The sequence below is a fragment of the Lampris incognitus genome, chromosome 10, assembly GCF_029633865.1.
Source record: "Lampris incognitus isolate fLamInc1 chromosome 10, fLamInc1.hap2, whole genome shotgun sequence".
Lineage (NCBI taxonomy): Eukaryota > Metazoa > Chordata > Actinopteri > Lampriformes > Lampridae > Lampris > Lampris incognitus.
In genome coordinates, this window is record NC_079220.1 from 55,219,126 (window position 1) to 55,240,832 (window position 21,707).

General features: G+C 45.5%; 1 protein-coding gene across 1 annotated transcript in view; it reads left to right on the forward strand.

Moving 5' to 3' along the window:
• Positions 1–12,573: 12,573 nt before the first annotated feature.
• The window catches only part of baiap2l1b (BAR/IMD domain containing adaptor protein 2 like 1b), a 51,548-nt gene continuing 42,414 nt past the window's right edge, over positions 12,574–21,707 (forward strand). Inside the window, exons 1-3 of the mRNA XM_056287971.1 lie at positions 12,574–12,892; positions 15,492–15,567; positions 16,368–16,454. Of these exons, the coding sequence (XP_056143946.1) occupies positions 12,842–12,892; positions 15,492–15,567; positions 16,368–16,454 (214 nt within the window). The 5' untranslated portion in view covers positions 12,574–12,841. The remainder of the gene's footprint in view (positions 12,893–15,491; positions 15,568–16,367; positions 16,455–21,707) is intronic.

The window sequence follows — 21,707 nt, forward strand, 5'->3', positions numbered from 1 at the left end:
GGACAGAAGGAAGGAAGGAAAGAAGGAAGTAAGGGAGAACAGATGAAAGAATGATAGGTAGGAAGGAAAGAAGGAAAGACAAAAGGAGGAAAGGAAGGAAAGATGGAAGGAAGGAAGGAAGGAAGGAAGGAAGGAAGGAAGGAAGGAAGGAAGGAAGGAAGGAAGGAAGGAAGGAAGGAAGGAAGGAAGGGAGGAAGGACGGGAAGGAAGGTAGGACAGAAGGAAGGAACAATGGAAGGAAGAAAGGACAAAAGGAAGGGAGGAGGGGAGGGAGGAAGGGAGAAAGGAAGGAAGGAAGGGAGAGAGGGAGGGAGGAAGGGAGGGAGGGAGGGAGGAAGGGAGAGAGGGAGGGAGGAAGGAAGGAAGGAAGGAAGGCAGTAATGGGAAGTATTTTCTGTTTCCACCTTTCTGTATCATCTACCCAGTATCTGCTTTTTCGTCTCTATCCCTCAGTGTTTTAATGGAGGTTGTTAATAGGGAAGAAACATGGATTTAGAGTTGCAGCCCTTATCTCTATTATCATTGTTGTTATTATTATTATTATCATTATTATTATTAGTAGTATTAGTAGTAGTAGTCATAGTAGCAGAAGTACTAGTAGTAGTACTGATATCATTATTGTTGTAGTAATAATTTTAAAAAGCTTTATTAACATACCACTTAGTCACAAAGTGCTCTATGGGTTAAAAGAAACGGGGGCAAACTAATAAAGTCTAACCCAGGGCCCACACCCGAAGGCTTCCACACCCTGGGCCCTCTAGCCAGCTTCAGCTCAACTTCAGGTCTACGCTAGGTGCTGGCGTCACGGCATCACTGCTCCTCATCACCGGCTCGCATTGAAAATGAATGAGCGCCGGCATGGGTTGGTCCCTCATCGCGTGAGCGCTTGGTAAGAGGGAAGGCAAACAACCACGCACCGAAGAAGAGGATGAAGAAGGTAAGACTGCCTTAAAGTTAAGTAAAACCAAGCTCAAAAAAGTGCATTTTTAAAAGTAATTAAAGGCAACGGCGCTGGCTTGGCTGTCACAATCTGCTCCAGTCTAGAGGCCATGATGGAAAATGAGAAGGTGCCGAACACAGACCAGAAGACCCTCAACTGACAATCACGTCGGGTTAAAAAAATACATGATATAAATGCGTGGTAGGACAAAATATGCCTTAAAAGTGAAGATCAAAATCTTAAACTCCGTCCTAAACTGTAATCTGATCTCTCTTGAGAGTCCTCATGAGGAGGCTGGCTGCAGCATTGTGGACCACTTGTAATCTGCATATGTTTTCCTCGGTGAATCAGGTAAACAGTGAATTACAATAATGAGATAAAAGCACGAATAACGGTTTTAAAATTCTCCAGGAATAAAATTGGTCGTAGGTTGGAGATTCGTCTAAATTGTAGAAAATCACACTGCTGCATGATGTAAACTTGTTTATCCGAGGTCGGGTTAGTGCCACGGGTGATACAGCAACTCTTCCACAATGTGGGCTTATATCTGAGGACGGCGGTCATAACTGAATTATAACTTGAGTTTCAATAAGCCCACTTGCATCTGGGTCTCCTGTCTCTGTCCATTACAAGTGTGGCTCAAATGAAGATGAAATTCGATCCAGTTGTGAGCCTGGAAACCAGTTGCTTTGTGTTAGCAGCGTGACATCTCCCTGAGACACTGGACAACAATGTCCAATTTTACTTTCCTTCTGTCTCACGACAACCAAAAACTGAGGATGTACAAGGCCTCTAGTGAATTTAGGGCTTGAAGGCCTGGAAGCATTGCCATTGAGTCTAGTGCCGCTTTTCCACTACATGGTACCGGCTCGGCTCGACTCGCAGTGTCGTTTTCCATTACCGTAACAGTACCCCCTCAGTGGAGCTGGTCTGCATTGATTTTGGTACCCGCTCCAGTTTATTTTTTTTGGGAATCTCGACAAAGGTGGTACCAGAAAAGTGGTGACAGTTACAAAATGCCGGTACTTTCCAGCAATGGAAAAACGAAAAAGTCGGGTCGAGTTGAGCCGGTACCATGTAGTGGAAAAGGGGCATAAAAGATGTAGTGTCACAATTTGACAGTATTTAACTGAGCAAGATCAAGGGAAGGCCAGATCTGGGTTTCCCGGGTATACACTCGGCAACACACTCGCCAAAGAAGACCAAACACTGCCGATGCCGAGAGTCACGGCTGCGAGCTCTGCTGGCTGAATGAAGAAGAGTTGAAACGTTTCAGGCTTGTAATATCGGTGGTGCGTGTAGAGCTAGTAACCGTGTGGGGGGGGGCCAGTTTCACCCATCATGGCTGATGTAATGAGACAGCATGCTGTCATAAATTCCTGTTGTGAAAAGCTTCACACACTGCTCGCTGCATTATTATCAGAGAGCAATCAATACTGCTCTCTGGCCGCCTCTGCCTACGGGCCTGCATATATTAGTGTGTGTGTGTGTGTGTGTGTATGTGTGTGTGTAGGTGCCTGCATGTGTACATCTGTGCATGTGTACTTGTGTACGTGCGTGTGTGCAGATACACATATTTCTGGTCTGTCAGAATTTGGTTATCAACTTCATAATGCAGGCGAAGAGCATCTTCAGAATCAAATATATTTGCTGTTCACTTGGGTCAACAAATGTGTCTCGCTTTGCTCCAAGAAAGCGGGCTCGCTCAATACCCAGTACAGATTTGAAATCCTTTCCTTGGCTCATGTTGCCTACTGAGTAGTCATCTAATATGAAGCACTTCTCATCGTCGCTGGCCCGTTGTTAAGGACATGAGCTGACAACGTATCGTGAAGGCCAGAATTGAAGTTGGCATGAGCTGAGGATTGTGGGCGGCCAGGACTTCAGAAAAATCTGTTCTTGTGAGTGAATCTTATTGTTACTTTGCGTAAGCGTGACAGTTCATCTCAAACAAGCCTTCGAAGAATAACTGACAGATTTGTAGTCCAACTGAAGTTGGCTAAGTGGGTTAAGTTTGGAATTGCACGTTCACTTGAATTAAGTCAGAGAAGGATGCACGCGAGTGGTCTTGAAAATGCAACTGCAAAGGCCAGCGGAGTGTGTTGAGAGCGAAAATGCAATGCATTAGTATTACTGAATTAAAATTTTATTCATAACTTTCATCTCGTATAATCTCGTATAGCTGAATAAGAAAAGAGAATGGAATTCCTCCCATCCATCCATTATCCAAACTGCTTATCCTTACTCAGGGTCGCGGGGATGCTGGAGCCTCTCCCGGCAGTCACTGGGTGGCAGGCGGGCAGACACCCTGGACTTGAAGCAAAGATTTAACTGTTGTCAGCCTTAATGAAGGACATGACTTTGAAAATGACATGGCTGTTTCATTAAAGTGCTCAATAAACATGCATTATAACCATGACAATTCAAATGCAAATTGGAATTTGCAATTGGTTTACTATTTTGCCACAAATAATACATGTATAACTTGAAAATGTGACTGTAATAACGGGATTGCATTTCTATTTCAGGATTTTCTCCATTTTTACGTTCCCCACACCTGCCCTGAGGTACGCTGTTGAAGAGCATATGGCTGGAATTCAGGCAGCAGCTCAGAGCAGCAGCTGTTCCCCACATAAGTATACTTTACAAGCTCCTTCCTTGGCGATACGGGAGTTTTAAGAGCTATGAGAGACATATCCCTCCAGTACTACTTAAAAAAAATAAGAGTTAAACTTAGAGGCAATGTTCACAGCCCTCGCATTGCTAAAGTTTGGGCCGCAATACTTTTGACCCTCTCAAACTATATATGTAGATATTCTCACATCTTAAGTTTCCTCTTAAATTCATGCACTTCTAGCCTCCTCCAGGCACCATCGGAGCATTTTTCAAGTTTTATTTTAGACTTTAAAGTTTTCCTTGCCTCCACCAGGAAGGCGCACAGTCGAATAATCTGGAACGGCACATCCAAAAAACTCCTCACAGCAAAAAAAAAAAAGAGAGAGAGAAAGTTTCTCTTTCTACCACTGTGAGCCTGTCAGAGCTCAGAATCTGGTGCTTACTAATAATCTATATGAGGAAGCTTGTGACATTAAAGAAGACAGTTCACACAAAGGGTATTTTATAGCAGAACTGGTCTATGTACTCTATGCTATCCTCACCAGTCAGCCCTGGGATATATCCTTCTGCTTAAAGGCCAACAGTGTCCATCTATATCACACTCATCTAATGCTCACCGGGGGACTGAGACAGCACCCCTGAGGTGTGCCTCGGGGGTGCCGTCTCAGTCCCCTACTATACAGTCTGCTTACATGAGACTGTGTTGCTAAATATGACAACAACAGCATCATTAAATTTGCAGATGACACCACAATGATTAGACTAATAAGCGACAGTGATGAGAAGGCCTATAGGAGGGAAGCAGAAGATTTAACCATATGGTGCCATGATAACAACCTCTCTCTAAATGTCAATAAGACAAAAGAAATCAATGTTGACTTTAGAAAGATAACAGGAAATCCCGTTCCTATTTCCATCAGTGGGTCATTGGTTGAAATTGTGGTGTTTTAGATTTCTTGATTGACATATCACAGACACCCTCACATGGTCTCTCAACACCAACTGCATCCTCAAGAAGACACAGTAGAGACTGCATTTTCTGAGGCATCTCAAGAGTTTTGGTACGGGCACCAAAACTCTTCTGAACTTTTATCATAATACCATGGAGAGTGTCTTGACAGGCTGTATCACAGTGTGATTTGTCAGCCTGACAGCTCAGGACTGCAGACTGCTGTAAAGGACTGTAAAGACAGCCACAAAAATCACTGGCATGGAGCTACCACAACTTCATAATATTTGCACCACTCATTGCAAAAGGAAAGCCCAAAACATCATCAAGGAGACCAGCCATCCGGTTCATGTTCTGTTCTCGCTCCTTCCGTCTAAAAAAACCTTACCAGAGCATCAAATCACATACCATCCGTCTCAGTAATAGTTTCTTTCTACAGGCAGTCAGGTTGCTGAAGAGCTGACGCACCATATGCACCTAAAATAGTTGTGTTATCGTGTACTGTGTATGTATATATATATATATTTAGGATGTTGTGTCCTCTGTGTCCTTTATCCCTGCATCAAGACAGACAGCCACCAGATCAAATCCCCGTGTTACCTCTGGCTTGGTCGGGTGTCCCTTCAGACACAATTGGCTGTGTCTGCGGGCGGGAAGCTGGGTGTGGGTATGTGTCCGGGTCACTGCACTAGCGCCTCCTCTGGTCGGTCAGGGCGCCTGTTCGGGGGGGAGGGGAACTGGGGGGAATAGCATGATCCTCCCATGCACTATGTCTTCCTGGCGAAACTCCTCACTGTCAGGTGAAAAGAAGCGGCTGGCGACTCCACATGTATCGGAGGAGGCATGTGGTAGTCTGCAGCCCTCCCCGGATTGGCAGAGTGGGTGGAGCAGCGAACAGGCAGTGTCAGAAGAGTGGGGTAATTGGCTAAGTACAATTGGGGAGAAAAAGGGGGGGGGGGACAGAGCGAGCCAGAGCACAGGAATTTCATTGTATTCTACACAAGACAATAGAGTTGAACTTGAACTTGGACAAAGTAGTTGATTCTTCAAGTCAAGTCAAGTCAAGTCAATTTTATTTGCATAGCCAAATACCAAAAACTACAAATTTGCCTCAAGGGGCTTTACAGCAACACAACATCCTGCCCTCACATCAGATAAGGAACAAATACCTCAAAAAAAAAAACCTTTAACAGGGAGAAAATATAGGAAGAAACCTCACGGAGAGCAACAGAGGAGGAATCTCTCTCCCAAGACGGACAGAAGCAAACAGAAGCAAACAGGTGAATACTTGAATCTGTTGTGTGATTGTTACTCTCTGGTCAAGCTCTTTAGTCATGTACATGAGAATTACTTGGCTAGGTTTGTAATCAGCTTTTTAGGTGATAATAATGAGCTCTTGCATTGCAGCATTGATTTAGGAATAATAGCCCTCATTTGCCCTACTGGTCTCAGTCAAAATACACCACGAGACCAGTAATCTATTTCCATCTCTCTCAAATGTATTCTTTTCAGACAACATTTGAGGCGGGGGAAAGATGAGAAATTAAATCCAGATCAGTGCAAATAAGAACGGCATGTCGGTAAGAATGACTGGGAGAAAACGTTGGCGTTTTTGGATTATCAAAGAGTTGGTGGTGATCCATCTTGTGCATGAACAGCAGACCAACAGCAGACGGTAGTCTCCCACCCCCAAGGACAAAGAGCCTGCACTTTACCTAGCTCCATAGTCTATCCGACACATTTGTGAGGTACTGCCAGGAAACTGTGGCTTGTCTGAAAAAGCGGTGGCGTTGTTTGAATCTCGCTAGGAAGCTTTTATTTTGAGTGTCTGGATGCACTAGTTTCTCCTTTGTCACTGAGAGGAAGTTGTCCTTGAGGGGGCTTGCACTACATGGGCACTGAAAGAGAGGCCAGACATCTTGGACTACACTAGGAGAACACATACAACATCCACCGCTTGAACCATACAATGCAAAGTGTATCCTACAGCATTACAGTTTCAAATAATCATACAATAAATATTCAGTTTGTCTCATGATTGTGCTCAGTTGTCCTTTATGTTTTATGTGAATCTGTGTACAAAAGGTTGCACCGGAAAACATATTGTTAAAGTGTCTGGCATTGCATGTCTTATTTGTCAGTACCTTAAACAGCACACTTCCCATTGATTTTGAGGCACAGCTCAGTTGGAGAATATTTAAACCTCCTACTGCCTTATTTGTCACCATACATCAAGTAAAATATACTGGTGGCGGAGGTACCTAAACTCTTCTGGTAGACTATCCTGATTGATATATATAACACTGACCACAATAAAACAATAATTTTCTGCCAGTATATTCCACTGCCACACTCTACGTTTGACACAATGAGAAGTAAAATCTCCTTCCTTGAAATGACAAACACTGCAACTGTCGATGACAAGAGTTTGCTATTTCCTCTGAAACGTAGTCCACTCGAGATATATAGTTACCTAAACCCAAAATAGTGGAGCAATGCACAGCTAATGAAAAACTGTACACTAGGAGCTTGGGCAAAAGAGACATATTTCTTTGGGACCTCTCCCAAAATGTTCCAATCAATGCTGAAAGGCATAGACTTGTTTAGCATCATATTTCTTACATATTGATTCCTGCCTCGGGGAGCAAAACTCTCTGGGAGTTTGCTAAGATGGCCATGTGAAAAATAACAGCGACAGAGAGAAAAACGGTGCATCCCATCTTAGCTTCACAGACTAATTATGCCCTATCTGTCACCTTGCAGGATTCTGAGGGGTGAAGCGTTGGTGTGTTTCAAGTCTGAGGACACGTTGTTATTTTACATTCACCCCTCTTGTAGCTCCCCATGGGCATGGATTGTGTGGCATTTGGAAAGCAAAGGCATGCCATATTTGTTCTTGCAATTGATATGCATGACATTTGCCTCTTGCCCTGCTCAATTTGGTGGCAAAGTTTCAAAAGAAGATAACTTCTATGGAGCCTATTATATACATAGCCTGTAAAGTCACTGGTATCATGAAAAAATGAAAAGGGTAAAAATTAAATCAAATGGTTACTGAACATCGACCAGCAAACCCAAACGTCACTCCAGAGTTTAAGATTAACTGCTATGTTGTATAATTTAAACTGATTTTTGTCCCTCAAAGGTCAGGGAGCTGCTCTCTGGCATCCTTGATGTTACTATTACGCTGTCACTTGCTTGACCATGAGGGACATCTAGTGGTACAAAAAATAACATCCTCTGATGCAATCATCACCTAGTCGAGATTATATAGATATACATACATACGTACATACAGTTAGACAGAGTAACACAGGTATTACAGTATCAAATACCACAAACACACACACACACATACAGGGGTGGGGATACCTGCAGTCAGTTTAGTCAGCTTAGACTGAAGATGTCACTTAGTTGAGTGATGAAATGTATTTGTCAATAAACATTGTGTGCAGATGAACTGATTGAACCTTCTTTGGTTTTCTTACCTGGATTATTGAGCATGCATCAAGACACTGTGTCTTCGTGGATTTAGAGAAATCATATGACAGGGTGCCGAGAGAGGCGGTCTGGTATTGTATGAGGAAGTCGGGAGTTGCAGAGAAGTATGTAGGAGTGGTGCAGGATACGTATGAGGGCAGTGTGACAGTATGCGGCTGGAATGACAGATGGGTTCAAGGTGGAGGTGGGATTACATCAAGGATCGGCTCTGAGCCCTTTCTTGTTTACAGTGGTGATGGACAGGTTGACGAACGAGATCAGGCAGGAGTCTCTGTGGACTATGATGTTTGCGGAGGACATTGTGATCTGGGGCTACCATGGATCTCACCTTCCACATCCGATCTAGTTCTTATCACTGCCCTTGGTATTTCTCTAGCTTCTCGTGCTCTTTCTTCCTGATGTTGCCGTCGCTCAGGATTGCTACATCGATCACGACTGCTGTCTTCTGTTCCTTGTCGATCACCACAATGTCTGGTTGGTTAGCCAGCACCTGCTTGTCAGTCTGGAACTTGAAGTCCCACAGGATCTTAGCTCTGCCATTCTCAACCACCTTTGGTGGTGTCTCCCATTTGGACTTGGGGACTTCCAGTTTGTATTCAGTCCAGACATTCCTGTACACTATCCCAGCCACTTGGTTAGGCCTTTCAGTGTACGCTTTCCCAGCTAGCATTTTACACCCTGCTACTAAGTGCTGGACTGTCTCAGGGGTGTCGTTGCACAGCCTGCATCTTGTCTGGTGTGGTAGACCCCTGCCTCGATTGATCTGGTCCTGAGTGCCAGTTCTTGTGCTGCTATGATCAGAGCCTCTGTGCTGTCCTTCAGTCCAGCCTTTACTAGCCACTGGTAGCATTTCTCGATATCAGCTATGTCTTCTATCTGCTGATGGTACATCCCATGGAGAGGCTTGGTCTTCCATGATACCTCCTCTTCTTCTTCCACCCCAGTATGTCTTCTGCTGCCTGAGGTACTCACTCAGCAGTGGGGGACCCTCTTTCTGATGTACTCATAGATGTTCCTTGTTTCATCCTCCTTCATATATATATATATATATATATATATATATATATATATATATATATATATATATGTGTGTGTGTGTGTGTGTGTGTGTGTGTGTGTGTGTGTGTGTAGCCATCTGACTGCAAATGTAAGTCGATAGCCTGAAAAAAACCTGCTTTGGAATAACTTTTGCCCTCTCTGCCACTGTTGCTTGAAACAATTAAGAGCCCAAGTGATAGTCCTTGTCCATTTGTGCATCCATGTCCCATTATGACATGCATGCCTGCATGTGGTATTTGGTACTGTACTGTAATCCTTGTGTTACTCTGTCTAACTCTATGGAAAGATATATATATATATAGAGAGAGAGAGAGAGAGAGAGAGAGAGAGAGAGAGAGAGAGAGAGAGAGAGAGAGAGAGAGAGAGAGAGAGAGAGAGAGAGAGAGAGAGAGAGATATCAATACAGATGCAGGAAAAAAAGTTTTAATACATAGCAGCACAGGCCTGTTTTGTGCGTCGTGCACTCATCAGCTGCTAATATATATATATATATGTGTGTGTGTGTGTGTGTGTGTGTGTGTGTGTGTATCCCAGATAGCACAACTGCTGTGGCCCGGACTCGTCCCACACCCGACACTTTCATCCGGCCCACACACCATGTGGAATGATGGCACTTGGGCGGTCCGCTCCCGTTTGCCAGATCTGGGCCAGAACAAGCCACAGCAATGCTGCATGTGCCACATATTTGCCAAAGGTGGCCCCATATTTGTTTTGTGCAAGGTGGCCCACCCTTGTCTTAACCCTCTTTTTACTTCATTTAATTCTCTTACTTTATCTTTTCACAGTGACCCACCCTGTTTTTATTCCCCCTCTATCATCTTTTTACTTTTTATTCTATAGAATTCAGAAATCAATCACAAAATCTGAATTCTATTATTTCATACTAAAGATTATGTTATTATTTATATTAATGTTATTTTTTCTTTTTTTTTCTTTTACTATAGTCTTTTATCTGTGAAGCACTTTGAGATCTGTCTCTGTAGATGAGAAGCGTTATACAAAATCAGTTTATTATTATTATTAAGATGATGATGATGATTATTATATTTGGGCCATATTCACCATTTACCACACGGGCCACAACAGGGTCACATCCAGAGCACAGCATCTTTGCCAAAAAAGGCCCACATTTGATTTGGCATATTTGGGCCATATTTGCTATTATACATGTGGGCCACTTCAGGCTCACATCCATTTTGTCGGGGCCAGAAAAAGTCCATCAGTGCCGCATCATTGCCTGAAGGGGCCCACATCCGGATGCTGTCTGGGATGTATGTATGTACATAAGGTTAAGCACTGTAACAGACCAACGAGGAGCAGAGTGGGGGGGGGCACTCTCCATACACCGAAGCAAGAGGGAGAGCACTATCAATCACTCAGTCGGTACACTTAGTATACAGAGTGAGTCATAGAGAAATGGGAAACATTCCGCAAATAAAAACAAATAAGGGGGGACACCAAAAAGTTGCAGTGCAAATATCTTCCACTGTCATTCGTCCATGCAAAGCCATGGAAGACGCAATCCCCCTGGCGGAACGCGCTCTGACGCCCTCTGGGGGATCCATCCCAGAGGCCAGATGGGGTCTGTGACACTGCTCGCACAGCCAATGACACAAGCGCTGTGCAGACAGAGGAAGCCCCTGAGACTGCTCTCTGTAGTGCATAAATAATCACTTGGGAAAGGTGTAGGACAGCCGTGTACGTAACGCACCAAGACAGCGCCGCTGGGCCTCTCACAGGAAGTTGTGCGCACTGTTCAGAACACGAGAGCCCCGTCTACCAGAGCATCCTACACAGCCAAATGGACGGCTTTTCGGCGTTGGTGTGAAGAGAAGAGCCGGGACCCAAACGCGTGTGCACCCATCCCAGATAGCATCCAGATGTTGGCCACTTCAGGCAATGATGCGGCACTGATGGCCTTCTTCTGGCCCTGACAAAATGGAGGTGAGCCTGAAGTGGCCCACATGTATAATAGCAAATATAGCCCAAATATGCCAAATCAAATGTGGCCTTTTTTGGCAAAGATGCGGTGCTCTGGGCAACCTGTGATCTGGATGTGAACCTGAAGTGGCCCGTGTGGTAAATGGTGAATATGACCCAAATATCACAAAACAAATATGGGCCACCTTTGGCAAATATGTAGCACATGCGTCATTGCTATGGCTTGGTTCTGGCCTAGATCTGGCAAACAGGAGCAGACCGCCTAAGCGCCATCATTCCACGCGGTACGTGGGCCAGATGAAGTGTCGGGTGTGGGACGGGTCCGGGCCACAGCAATTTCCAATGTAAGCGAGATTTGTATTACTTTCTGTGTTCCCTAAAATCACTGGTTAGTGGGTTTCATAGGAAACTGGCTCCAGATGTGATAATGGACTCACAGCCCAACACTGATTCAGCATCCACCTTCTCTTTCTGGTCAACATACCCAGATAGCAAAATTGCTGTGGCCCGGACCCGTCCCACACCTGACACTTTCATCTGGCCTGCTCCTGTTTGCCAGATCTGAGCTAGAACCAAGGCATATTAATGCCGCATGTGCCATATATTTGCCAAAGGTGGCCCATATTTGTTTTGTGATATTTGGGCCACATTCACCATTTAACACACGGGCCACTTCAGGGTCAAATCCAGATTACATGTTGCCGAGAGTGCCGCATCTTTACCAAAATGGGCCCAAACATTTAATTTGGCATATTTGGGCCATATTTGCTATTATACATGTGGGCCACCTCAGGTTCACATCCATTGTGTCAGGGCCAGAAGAAGGCCATCAGTGCCGCATCATTGCCTGAAGTGGCCCACATCCGGGTGCTATCTGGGCAGCACGCCACCCCTGACGTGTACAAAAGAGCTGTCAAGATAGATATCCTAGCAGGGTTTACTTTTAACCAGGTCTGCTTTTAACTCGCTTGTAAAGCAACTTTTTCCGCTGGGTGCAGGAGCGTTTTCAAATGGGAACCAGTTGATAGGTGCACTACGTTGCATACTCTAACTACAGCAGTGTCAAAGTGGGAGGGGGGGCTACCCGGGGCCCAGAAGGGGGGGGGGCTCGGGAAGCCTGGAATTAAACGTTTGTTTTGGTTTGCACATTTTTATTTCTAACTAATTAGTGTTCTAAGTAATCTCTTTCAATCACTGCAAGACAGTTAAGTTAGTTACAGTTAGGCCAAGTAAAACAGACTGATGCACTGTGATTACACAGTATGCTAGAACTTTAAAAAAAAAGTGACGCGTGAGAGCCAAAAGGGGAAAGGGGCCCCACAGAGACCGCTCAGCTACAGGGCCCGGAACTTGGTGCTCCGCCCCTGTCGAGCGAGTCCGCGACTACCGCCTCCAGGGAGCGCCAGCCACTTGCATCTGGTCCACCGTCCGCCTCTTTGCAGGCGGTGCGTGACGTCGGAGCGGAGCGCCCTACCTTCCTCACCTATGCGGACCGCCTCCTCCTCCTGCCCTCCGCCAACTTGCGACTGCAACAAGTTTGACAGCTCAGCGTTTGCGCACACTTCACACACACACACGCACACACACACGCCGTGCGCCGTCGCACTACAGGCGGTTCGTAGTCTCATCACCTCGGCGGTGGTGGTGTGTGAGAGAGAGAGTCTCGTACTGACTATGCGGAATAGTCTGAGCTGGTAGATTCGGTCACTCCCCCCTCCCTCCCCTCCCTCCCCTACGGTCTTCACGATCGGAGTCTCGGGTCGCTTTTCCCCCACTTGTTTTAATTTTTTTTTTTTTTTGGACATCGCAAGGAGCAAAAATACAAAGAGAAAGACATGTCGAGGGACCCCGAGGACGTGACCAAACTCACCGAAAGTACATACAAGGTGGGTTTGATGCCGGGAGACAACAGGTGCGACCCGCCGGGGGCCACGTCGGTGATCCCGGCCCCGGCTGGAAGGCGCCGGCCCGCCGCTTGCGGTCCCCGCGGTGGAGCCGCGGAGCGGTCGCGCCGGAGCCCGTCTCTCCGTCGTTTTGCGCTTGTACACGTTTGTATACTGCGTCGTTTGGCTGAGCTGAAGCGGCGAGCGTATTATTGTACCGCAAAAATGAGTAAAAAAAATAAAGTAAAAAGCTGTTGGGGCAAATTTTGTACCACCCCTCTAAAAAAAAGTATACCCAGCGATAGCGGCGGCGTCGCGGGAACGCGCACGCGTTAATTTAAAGGACGCGCGCCTTGACGAGTCGCGTTTACGTTTCACTTGTGGAAATGGAAGACGGCATTATGTAGAAAGCCTAGTTGTCTTTTTGTCCACCGTTACTTTTAGAGAATAAAGGCAGTTTTATAAACGAAGTAGCTGTCAACGCGGGGCGCGTCTCCCGCGACGCCGCTGAAAGACGGGGTACACGTTCTTTTGGGGGTGCGAAAACTCTTACTACGAGGAGGGCGGCCACAGTACAAGCCTGATGAGTGAATTCCCCCTCGGGGATGAAGCGTTTGTCATGGGGAGATGTCATGGGTATATGTCAAGTATGTAAAGTATATAATACTGTGAGAGTTAGAGAGGGATTCAAAGAGCTGTTGTGTCTGGTTGTTATGCTGTGAAGCAGTTTGTTGTTTTCCCTCTCAAAAGAAAAATGACATTGCTTCAGGTTTACTGCACAGGCTAGGAAAGTGAGAGGAGGAAGAAGAGGAAAGATGGGGGGGGGGGCAGAGAATAGCTTATTCCGAGCCACCCCGACAGCCTCCATCAGATGCATCCCCATTACGAAGTACTTGTGTTTTATCACACGTTTTATGGGGAGACCTTCATGCTGCACCCACCGGGTCGCGTGGAGGGAGGGAGTGGGTTTGGGTGAGGGTGCTGTACGGATGGGGGACTTCATGATTTCTCATCAGCATTTAATGGCCTTGAACGGCTCTTTTTACACTGTGGTCTTCTCGCGGGACAACCTCCACAGCTTCTTGATGTAATGAAACGCAGGACAAAGACTCCCCGAGTTGAATAATTCAGCTCGCAGGGTGTCGTGTGGTAAGCTTAGACAGCGAGCCCCTCCGCAGTCATAGCTTTTGGCTTGCGGTCATACTCAACTGCTCCCCACGGCTCTGCTGAGCGGCAATAGTATAGCCAATTAGGCTCCATAGCATTTAGTGTAGAACGACCAGAGGTTTGCCAGTTGGTACAGAGATGGCCACGTTTAATCAGATATACTGCCAGCGTAAACATTAGTCCGCTACCCTCTGATTCAGGGTTAATTAAAATGTGCTTTGGATTAGGAAGAGCAAATGGCCCGACAAATTGATACATCTCATCAGGGCGAGGCGGTATGGTGTTGTTTTCGCTCTGGAATGTTGTTTATGAGGGTCACACCATCACAAGGCCAAGTTCCACTTGTGAAGCTCTTGAGTTTTCTCTGCTCGCATTACAGGTGAGTGAGCGTTTCCTGCGTCACGGAGCGCCGATGTCTCGAGCGTAGGATGGGTTTCACTTATCATTTCCTGCATTCTGTGTTTGGGCGTGGACCTCAGCTCACCCCTTATCATCCCAGGCCATATAGATAGATATTTGTGATGACTTGGTCAACATAGGACGTGGCATGGGGAAATATCCCCATCATTAAGATAAAAGCCGTATGGGGCTGTGTTTGCAAGAGTCGGGGAGGAACAGCAATGATGACCGGTCCAGTAGAGACCACACAGGTCTCCCGTTGGGTTTTGACACAACCAAATACCCACAGTAGTCTAATGACTCTGTCTTTGTTTCCTTCCTGGCTTTCCTTTTGTTTAACGTCTCATTTAGTCTCCTTCTTCAGTTTGCGTCTTGCCGTCCCACCTTTTAGATTTCAGCGTTGTCTTGTCCGTTTCCATCTGACACCCACGTTTCTATCCATGACATGCTTAATCGGGCTGGGTCTAGTGCTGCTGGCATGCGGGTGAACAAGCTCAGGTTAATGATTAATCCACAGTTACAAGTACCAACCACAGGATCTGATCCAACTATGTGCTGACTTATCTATTTCCACTGTCAAGAGTCAAGATCTACTTGTCATTGTCCTTATGTACCTGCACACATAAAAAAAAAAAAAAACGAAATGCCATTCCTCCCAGCCCACTGCAGTGCAACAGAACAGATTAAAAACAGAAGCGTCTAAAATTTCCCTAAAAACGACCCCACTAACAACAAATAAAAACAGAGGGAAAAAAAGAAAAAAGCACAACGGTTAACAACACAGTCCATTAAAGTGCAGTTCAGTTCAATGTTGACAGCTGGCGCCTGTCAACGAGGGACAAGCCCTGATTGGGGGGCACAGTTTGTTCATTATCCTGGCTGCAGGGATTGTCCCTGCTGTATTCCCATTCGTTATCATTTAGTCAGCAATTCAGTCATTGAATGACTCACTTACTCATGGTTACTGGGGAGGTAAACAAACACCAAAACAAAAATGATTCATGACTTAACCCCCTGTTGTCTTTTGGTCTGACAGAATGTGATGGACCAGTTCAACCCGGGATTAAGGAATCTGGTCAACCTGGGCAAGAGTTATGAGAAGTCAGTGGCCGGTGAGCATTCTTCTAACAAACTACATGAAGCCTTGTTGGTCCACATCATGATCTTAAGAACGATGGTTATAGACGCGTCTGTGAATGTTCTCATTAGATGGTTATAGACCTTTCCTGCTAGGACACAACTTGATTAAATCTACTCTTAGTTTTAATGAGCCCAGAACCCAGGCTCATTAAAGCTCAATGAGGGGGCAGGGGCGTCCGGGTAGCGTAGCGGTCTATTCCGTTGCCTACCAATATGGGGATCCTTGTTCGAACCCCTGTTACCTCGGGCTTGGTCGGGCATCCATACAGACACAATTAGCCGTGTCTGCGGGTGGGAAGCCGGATGTGGGTATGTGTCCTGGTCGCTGCACTAGTGCCTCCTCTGGTTGGTCGGGGCACCTATTCAGGGGGGAGGGGGAACCTCCCACGCGCTGAGCCTCCCACGTGCTACGTCCCACTGGCGAAACTCCTCACTGTCAGGTGAAAAGAAGTGGCTGGCGACCCCACATGTATCGAAGGAGGCATGTGGTAGTCTGCAGCCCGCCCCGGGTCGGCAGAGGGGGTGGAGCAGTGACCAGGAAGGCTTGGAAGAATGGGGTAATTGGCTAGATACAATTGGGGGGGGAAGGGGGGGGACTTAATGAGGGCTCTACTAGCAACAGACCTGCAACTAACATACCTTTGCTGATATGGCAAACCACTCCAATCACTAGAAAATCATCAAGGCTAACGAGAATAAGTCATAGACTGAACCTGCATTTCTGCTAAAGCATTTAGCAAAAAGAAATGAAAAATATTGGTTATTTCCACAGCAATGACTCTGGCCGGAAAGATGTATTTTGATGCAATGTCCAAAATTGGGGAGAATGCGGCAGCGTCCCCTGTCTCCAAAGAGTTGGGTAAGTACCTCTCGACTGCCTCTACGCCCATATCATCCCACAGCTAAAACTACTGTACTGTTATCGAATCGTCCAGGTGAAATCTGCAGAATTTAGATGTCCAGTTTCTCTTAAAAGTGATGTTAAAGTTTGACCAGGTAACCTTTTGGATTTCGGCAAATATGGCAACTGTGGCAAAGCCAGTTTCTTTCTTCTTCATAGTTATTTATAATCCGTAGCCCAAAAGACTATCAAGGAAAAAGAGACAAAGTACCGTAAAATTTCTATGCCTACATGTGTGCCATAAAGCAATCTCTTTATTTCCTGGGAGGTTTTCGTGTGGAGTGGCGGAAAAAATGTACAGCCAAAACAAGGCTTCGAGGGAACTGGTCTGAACAGCAGTTGTTGTTGTCACGTAGCCATCATGCTGCGACCAAAATTAATGTAATGAAGATATGCTAAAGCAAAAAAAAATACCTGATGTCGCTGCTTTGAGATTCTAAGCACTGATGATTTAATTTATAGCTATAAATGTGCAGCCTACACATTTACAATCTACCAGTGCTCAGTGGGAAATGTAAAGAATTTTCGGGGGTGATTCCCTCTCCTGGATGCGTCGACTATGTGAAAAGCTGTGAGGGTTAATGATTTCACAAAAGTCGGGAGGAAAATTAATTCTACCTTGAGGTCTACGAGCAAGGACACGGCAGCTGGGTGGAGAAACTTTTACTTTGACTGTAGTCAGCGCCACAATTCAAGTCTATGATGAGAATTCTTCAGCAACGCGCTACAACAAGGAGACCGTTTTTGTTCCCTGTACTTTTCTTGTCAACTCTCAGGGGTCCCATCCCCAAAGCTAATTTGCAGCTGAGGGATGTATGGTATTCTAACTCGCTATGTGTTACTTATGCCACACATTCATTTAAACCGCTGTATGTCCCAACTCCCCTGAGGCATGGTGCAGAAAACTGGTAATTAGAATCTGCCACACACAATAAGAAGGACCACTGGTGCAGAAAGTCGAGTCTTAGTTTACTCGTCACAGTGTTTCATAGTGCTAAGTGTGTATATGTTGTTTAGTACTGCAGTCCATCCATTATCCAAGCCGGTTATCCTGCTCTCAGGGTCGCGGGGATGCTGGAGCCTATCCCAGCAGTCATTGGGTGGCAGGCGGGCAGACACCCTGGACAGGCCACCAGGCCATCACACAGGGCCGACATACACACACACACACATTCATACCTAGGGTCAATTTAGTACGGCCGATTCACCTGACCTACATGTCTTTGGACTGTGGGAGGAAACCCGCGCAGACACGGGAGAACATGCAAACTCCATACAGAGGACGACCCGGGACGACCCCCCAAGTTGGACTACCCCAGGGCTCGAACCCAGAACCTTCTTGCTGTGAGGCGATCGCGCTAACCGCTGTGCCACTGTGCCGCTAGAATTGCAGTATGTTACTGTAATTTAGTATTCATTTCAACAATTGGAAAGTTTAGAGGTATGCCAAGTAGAGGAGATTGCTGGTGAGTAAGCTCAGGCAGAATTTGATTTTAGGCTAGTGGGGACACATGTGGTGCCAGAGATTAGAGACTTAACCACTTGTTTAACACTGACTACTAATCCAGTGTGTTTTAGGATAGCCCAGTGTTTTTCTCTCTAGACCGCTTGAAGCAAACAAAAGCCTACATGAAAGAAAAAAACAGCACGGTATTTGACTACTGATGGTTGGTTAAAAAGCATGCTCATTTCAAAAAATTGATGTCATTTGTCTCTATTATGGTTCTTTACTGTGTTAATAGCAACAGATGTTGCCTAGACTAGCCAGGTGTACACTTTGAAACAGATGCAAGAAAGTAATGATGGGTGAGGTCATGATGTCCATGCCTCCTGCTGAGTCAATTTCACCATTAGCTCTCTGGATGCATTCCAATACACACTAATGCCTTCCCGTGTGAATACTAGGTGTGTCTGTGCATATATATGGAAAACGCACTGAAAAAGTGAGACGAGACAGACAGCAAGCCTATGGTGTCATGACAGATCGGTTTAGTCTTAGTCTCCAAAGACTGCATTTCATCTAATGAACTAGGCCCATGAATACAACAGAATTTCATCTGGCATCTGTACATCCCCCTTGCACACCATTTGCCTCTTGCATTACGGTTTTATATGACCCATGTCTTCTTGAGCCTACCCAGAGGAGGCCATTCCTGTTGCCATAGACACTGAACAATATCACGTGTTAACAGACTGCAGCAGAAATCACTGACAGATTGACAAGTGACAAAGAAATATAATGTCTCACCGAAGTTACATCAGATTGATTTATAAAAAGTTTCAAGGCAACAGTGTAGGCAGAAATCACAGTGTGGGTGGGCACAGAGAAAATCAGGTGGGCCCTGCCTGTCCAAGACCAATCATACTTAATAGGTTTTGAAATAAATATGCTAACCAAAATAGGGCACTACAACTATACTTACCTGAATGCAACACAGTTTAATCATACATCATCAGCGATAACGTTACAGGCACCAAGACAAAACATTACTGCATTGCATAGCCTGGCACGGTGGCCACATATTCAGTCACACACACACACACACACACACACACACACACACACACACACACACACACAAAGCTGACAGATGCAACAGCATCATTATCTATGGATCTATGGATAGAGGTACACCAGCACCAATATGCTCAGTAACGTTAAAGATGACACTTGAACATAAACTACACACACACACACACACACACACACACACACACACACACACACAGCAACATGAGTATATAATCCAATTGTACACCCAACAAAACTACGCCTAATAAACAATAATATTGAAATAGGCAATGGGCTACTACATTGCAAAATGGTAACTTAGCTTACTTTTGATGATTACAGCAGGAGACGACGACGGGGCTCGGTGTTGAGCGCTGAAGTTATTTCACTGTAGTCCAACGACTCAAGTCAGTTCTGTTTCAGAGGAGAGCAGGGACAAAGAGTGCAGTCTGTATGTCATCACTGACGGCCTGGGACCAGTTTTTATCCGACTGACGGTGGAAAAGAGTTTTTCAACAGCACAGCCGCTGACGGGGAAAGGGCTGAATTAGCAGCCACGTGCGTGTCGGTAGGTGTGCAGACAAATGCTCACAAGACAAATGCTCACAATACTAATAGAAAAAGAGACAAATGCTCACAAATTGTTTGACAATCTTTCTTTTTCAAAAAGTCAACTGAACATTCTGTTGCATGTCACACAAGACATATCACATAGGCCTGAGCATGTGAGAGGGATCACATCTCCCTGACAAATGAAATGGTGATCTCAAAGATAATCATGATAATGAGACTATCAATTACTGTTTGGTAATACATAATCTTAATTAACCTTTATTCATGGAAACGTATTTTACTAGTGCGTTGGGTTTTGAAAGTTTTTGTGCATATTTTCATAATTAAATCGATATGTAAACATATTTCATATTTGTATATCTGTATACTATTGTTTTTCGCTGTAAATATAGATTATAAAACCATTTGTGAGCTTTTGTCTCTTTTTCTTTTAGTGTTGTGAGCATTGGTCTTGTGAGCATTGGTGTTGTGAGCATTAGTCTTGTGAGCATTGGTGTTGTGAGCATTGGTCTTGTGAGCATTGGTCTTGTGAGCATTGGCGTTGTGAGCATTGGCGTTGTGAGCATTGGTCTTGTGAGCATTGGCGTTGTGAGCATTGGTCTTGTGATCATTGGTGTTGTGAGCATTGGTGTTGTGAGCATTGGTGTTGTGAGCATTGGTGTTGTGATCATTGGTGTTGTGATCATTGGTGTTGTGAGCATTGGTGTTGTGAGCATTGGTCTTGTGATCATTGGTGTTGTGAGCATTGGTCTTGTGAGCATTGGCGTTGTGAGCATTGGTCTTGTGATCATTGGTGTTGTGAGCATTGGTGTTGTGAGCATTGGTGTTGTGATCATTGGCGTTGTGAGCATTGGTCTTGTGAGCATTGGTCTTGTGAGCATTGGTGTTGTGAGCATTGGCGTTGTGATCATTGGCGTTGTGATCATTGGCGTTGTGAGCATTGGTGTTGTGAGCATTGGTCTTGTGAGCATTGGTGTTGTGAGCATTGGTGTTGTGAGCATTGGTCTTGTGAGCATTGGTCTTGTGAGCATTGTTGTTGTGATCATTGGTCTTGTGAGCATTGGTGTTGTGAGCATTGGTGTTGTGAGCATTGGTGTTGTGATCATTGGTGTTGTGAGTATTGGCGTTGTGATCATTGGTGTTGTGACCATTGGTCTTGTGAGCATTGTTGTTGTGATCATTGGTCTTGTGAGCATTGGTCTTGTGAGCATTGTTGTTGTGATCATTGGTCTTGTGAGCATTGGCGTTGTGAGCATTGGTGTTGTGAGCATTGGTCATGGAATGGTGTCGGTAATACTTGCCGCCTGAGGAGAAACCGGAACAGAACTTACGCGTCTGGGTTGCGAACGATGACTGAAGTGAACTTGAGCTGAATTCGCCTCCTCATGATGCGTTTTTGTGACAAACACGAGCAAACTGTTCTTATTTGCCGCGATTTAGCCTACATTAAAAGCAGGTAGCTAGCTAGTAGCTTCCTCTGTGTAACGGGCGGGCTGTGCGCTGAGTGAAAGGGGCGGGGCTTGCTCGCACTGCCACTCAACAAAAATCTGACCTATCGTCGTCGTATGGCAAACAAGAAGCCGGGATGGAATTTTTCTTTTTACGTCATATCCCCCCCCCCCAGTTAATTTCAAGTGTAGAAATAATAAGAAATAAAGAGTTGTTTTTTTTATTAGCAGCTGACGCGTACGTTTTTTTTATGACTATGCCGGTTGTGCCCGTTTGAGATTTAGGGCGCGTGCGCGGATATTTTTTTAAAACGTACTTTTTTTTACGCGTTTCGGCCTTTCGCCCACACGCAAACGGCGCTTGAGGTAACTTGAGCTGACGATTTTTAAAATTCTGAAGTGAATTTTTATTTTTTTAAAGAACTGGGTATCCCCGTGTGTACGTCTAAAACGGAGTGTTCGGGGAGGGGGGCGGGGGATGCTGACGTCACACCTCAATTCGCGCATGCCCGTTGTTGCCAGCGTGCGCCTGAAGCAACAATGGCGGATGTCTACCGACGCGTTTACATTTGGTTAGCGCCGCTGGGTGTAATTACACGTTTATAACAACATTTGGCACCGCTGCACCCGATATTACTTGGCCCACGGTTTAAAGTGCGCCGGAGACGGCGGTTTTGG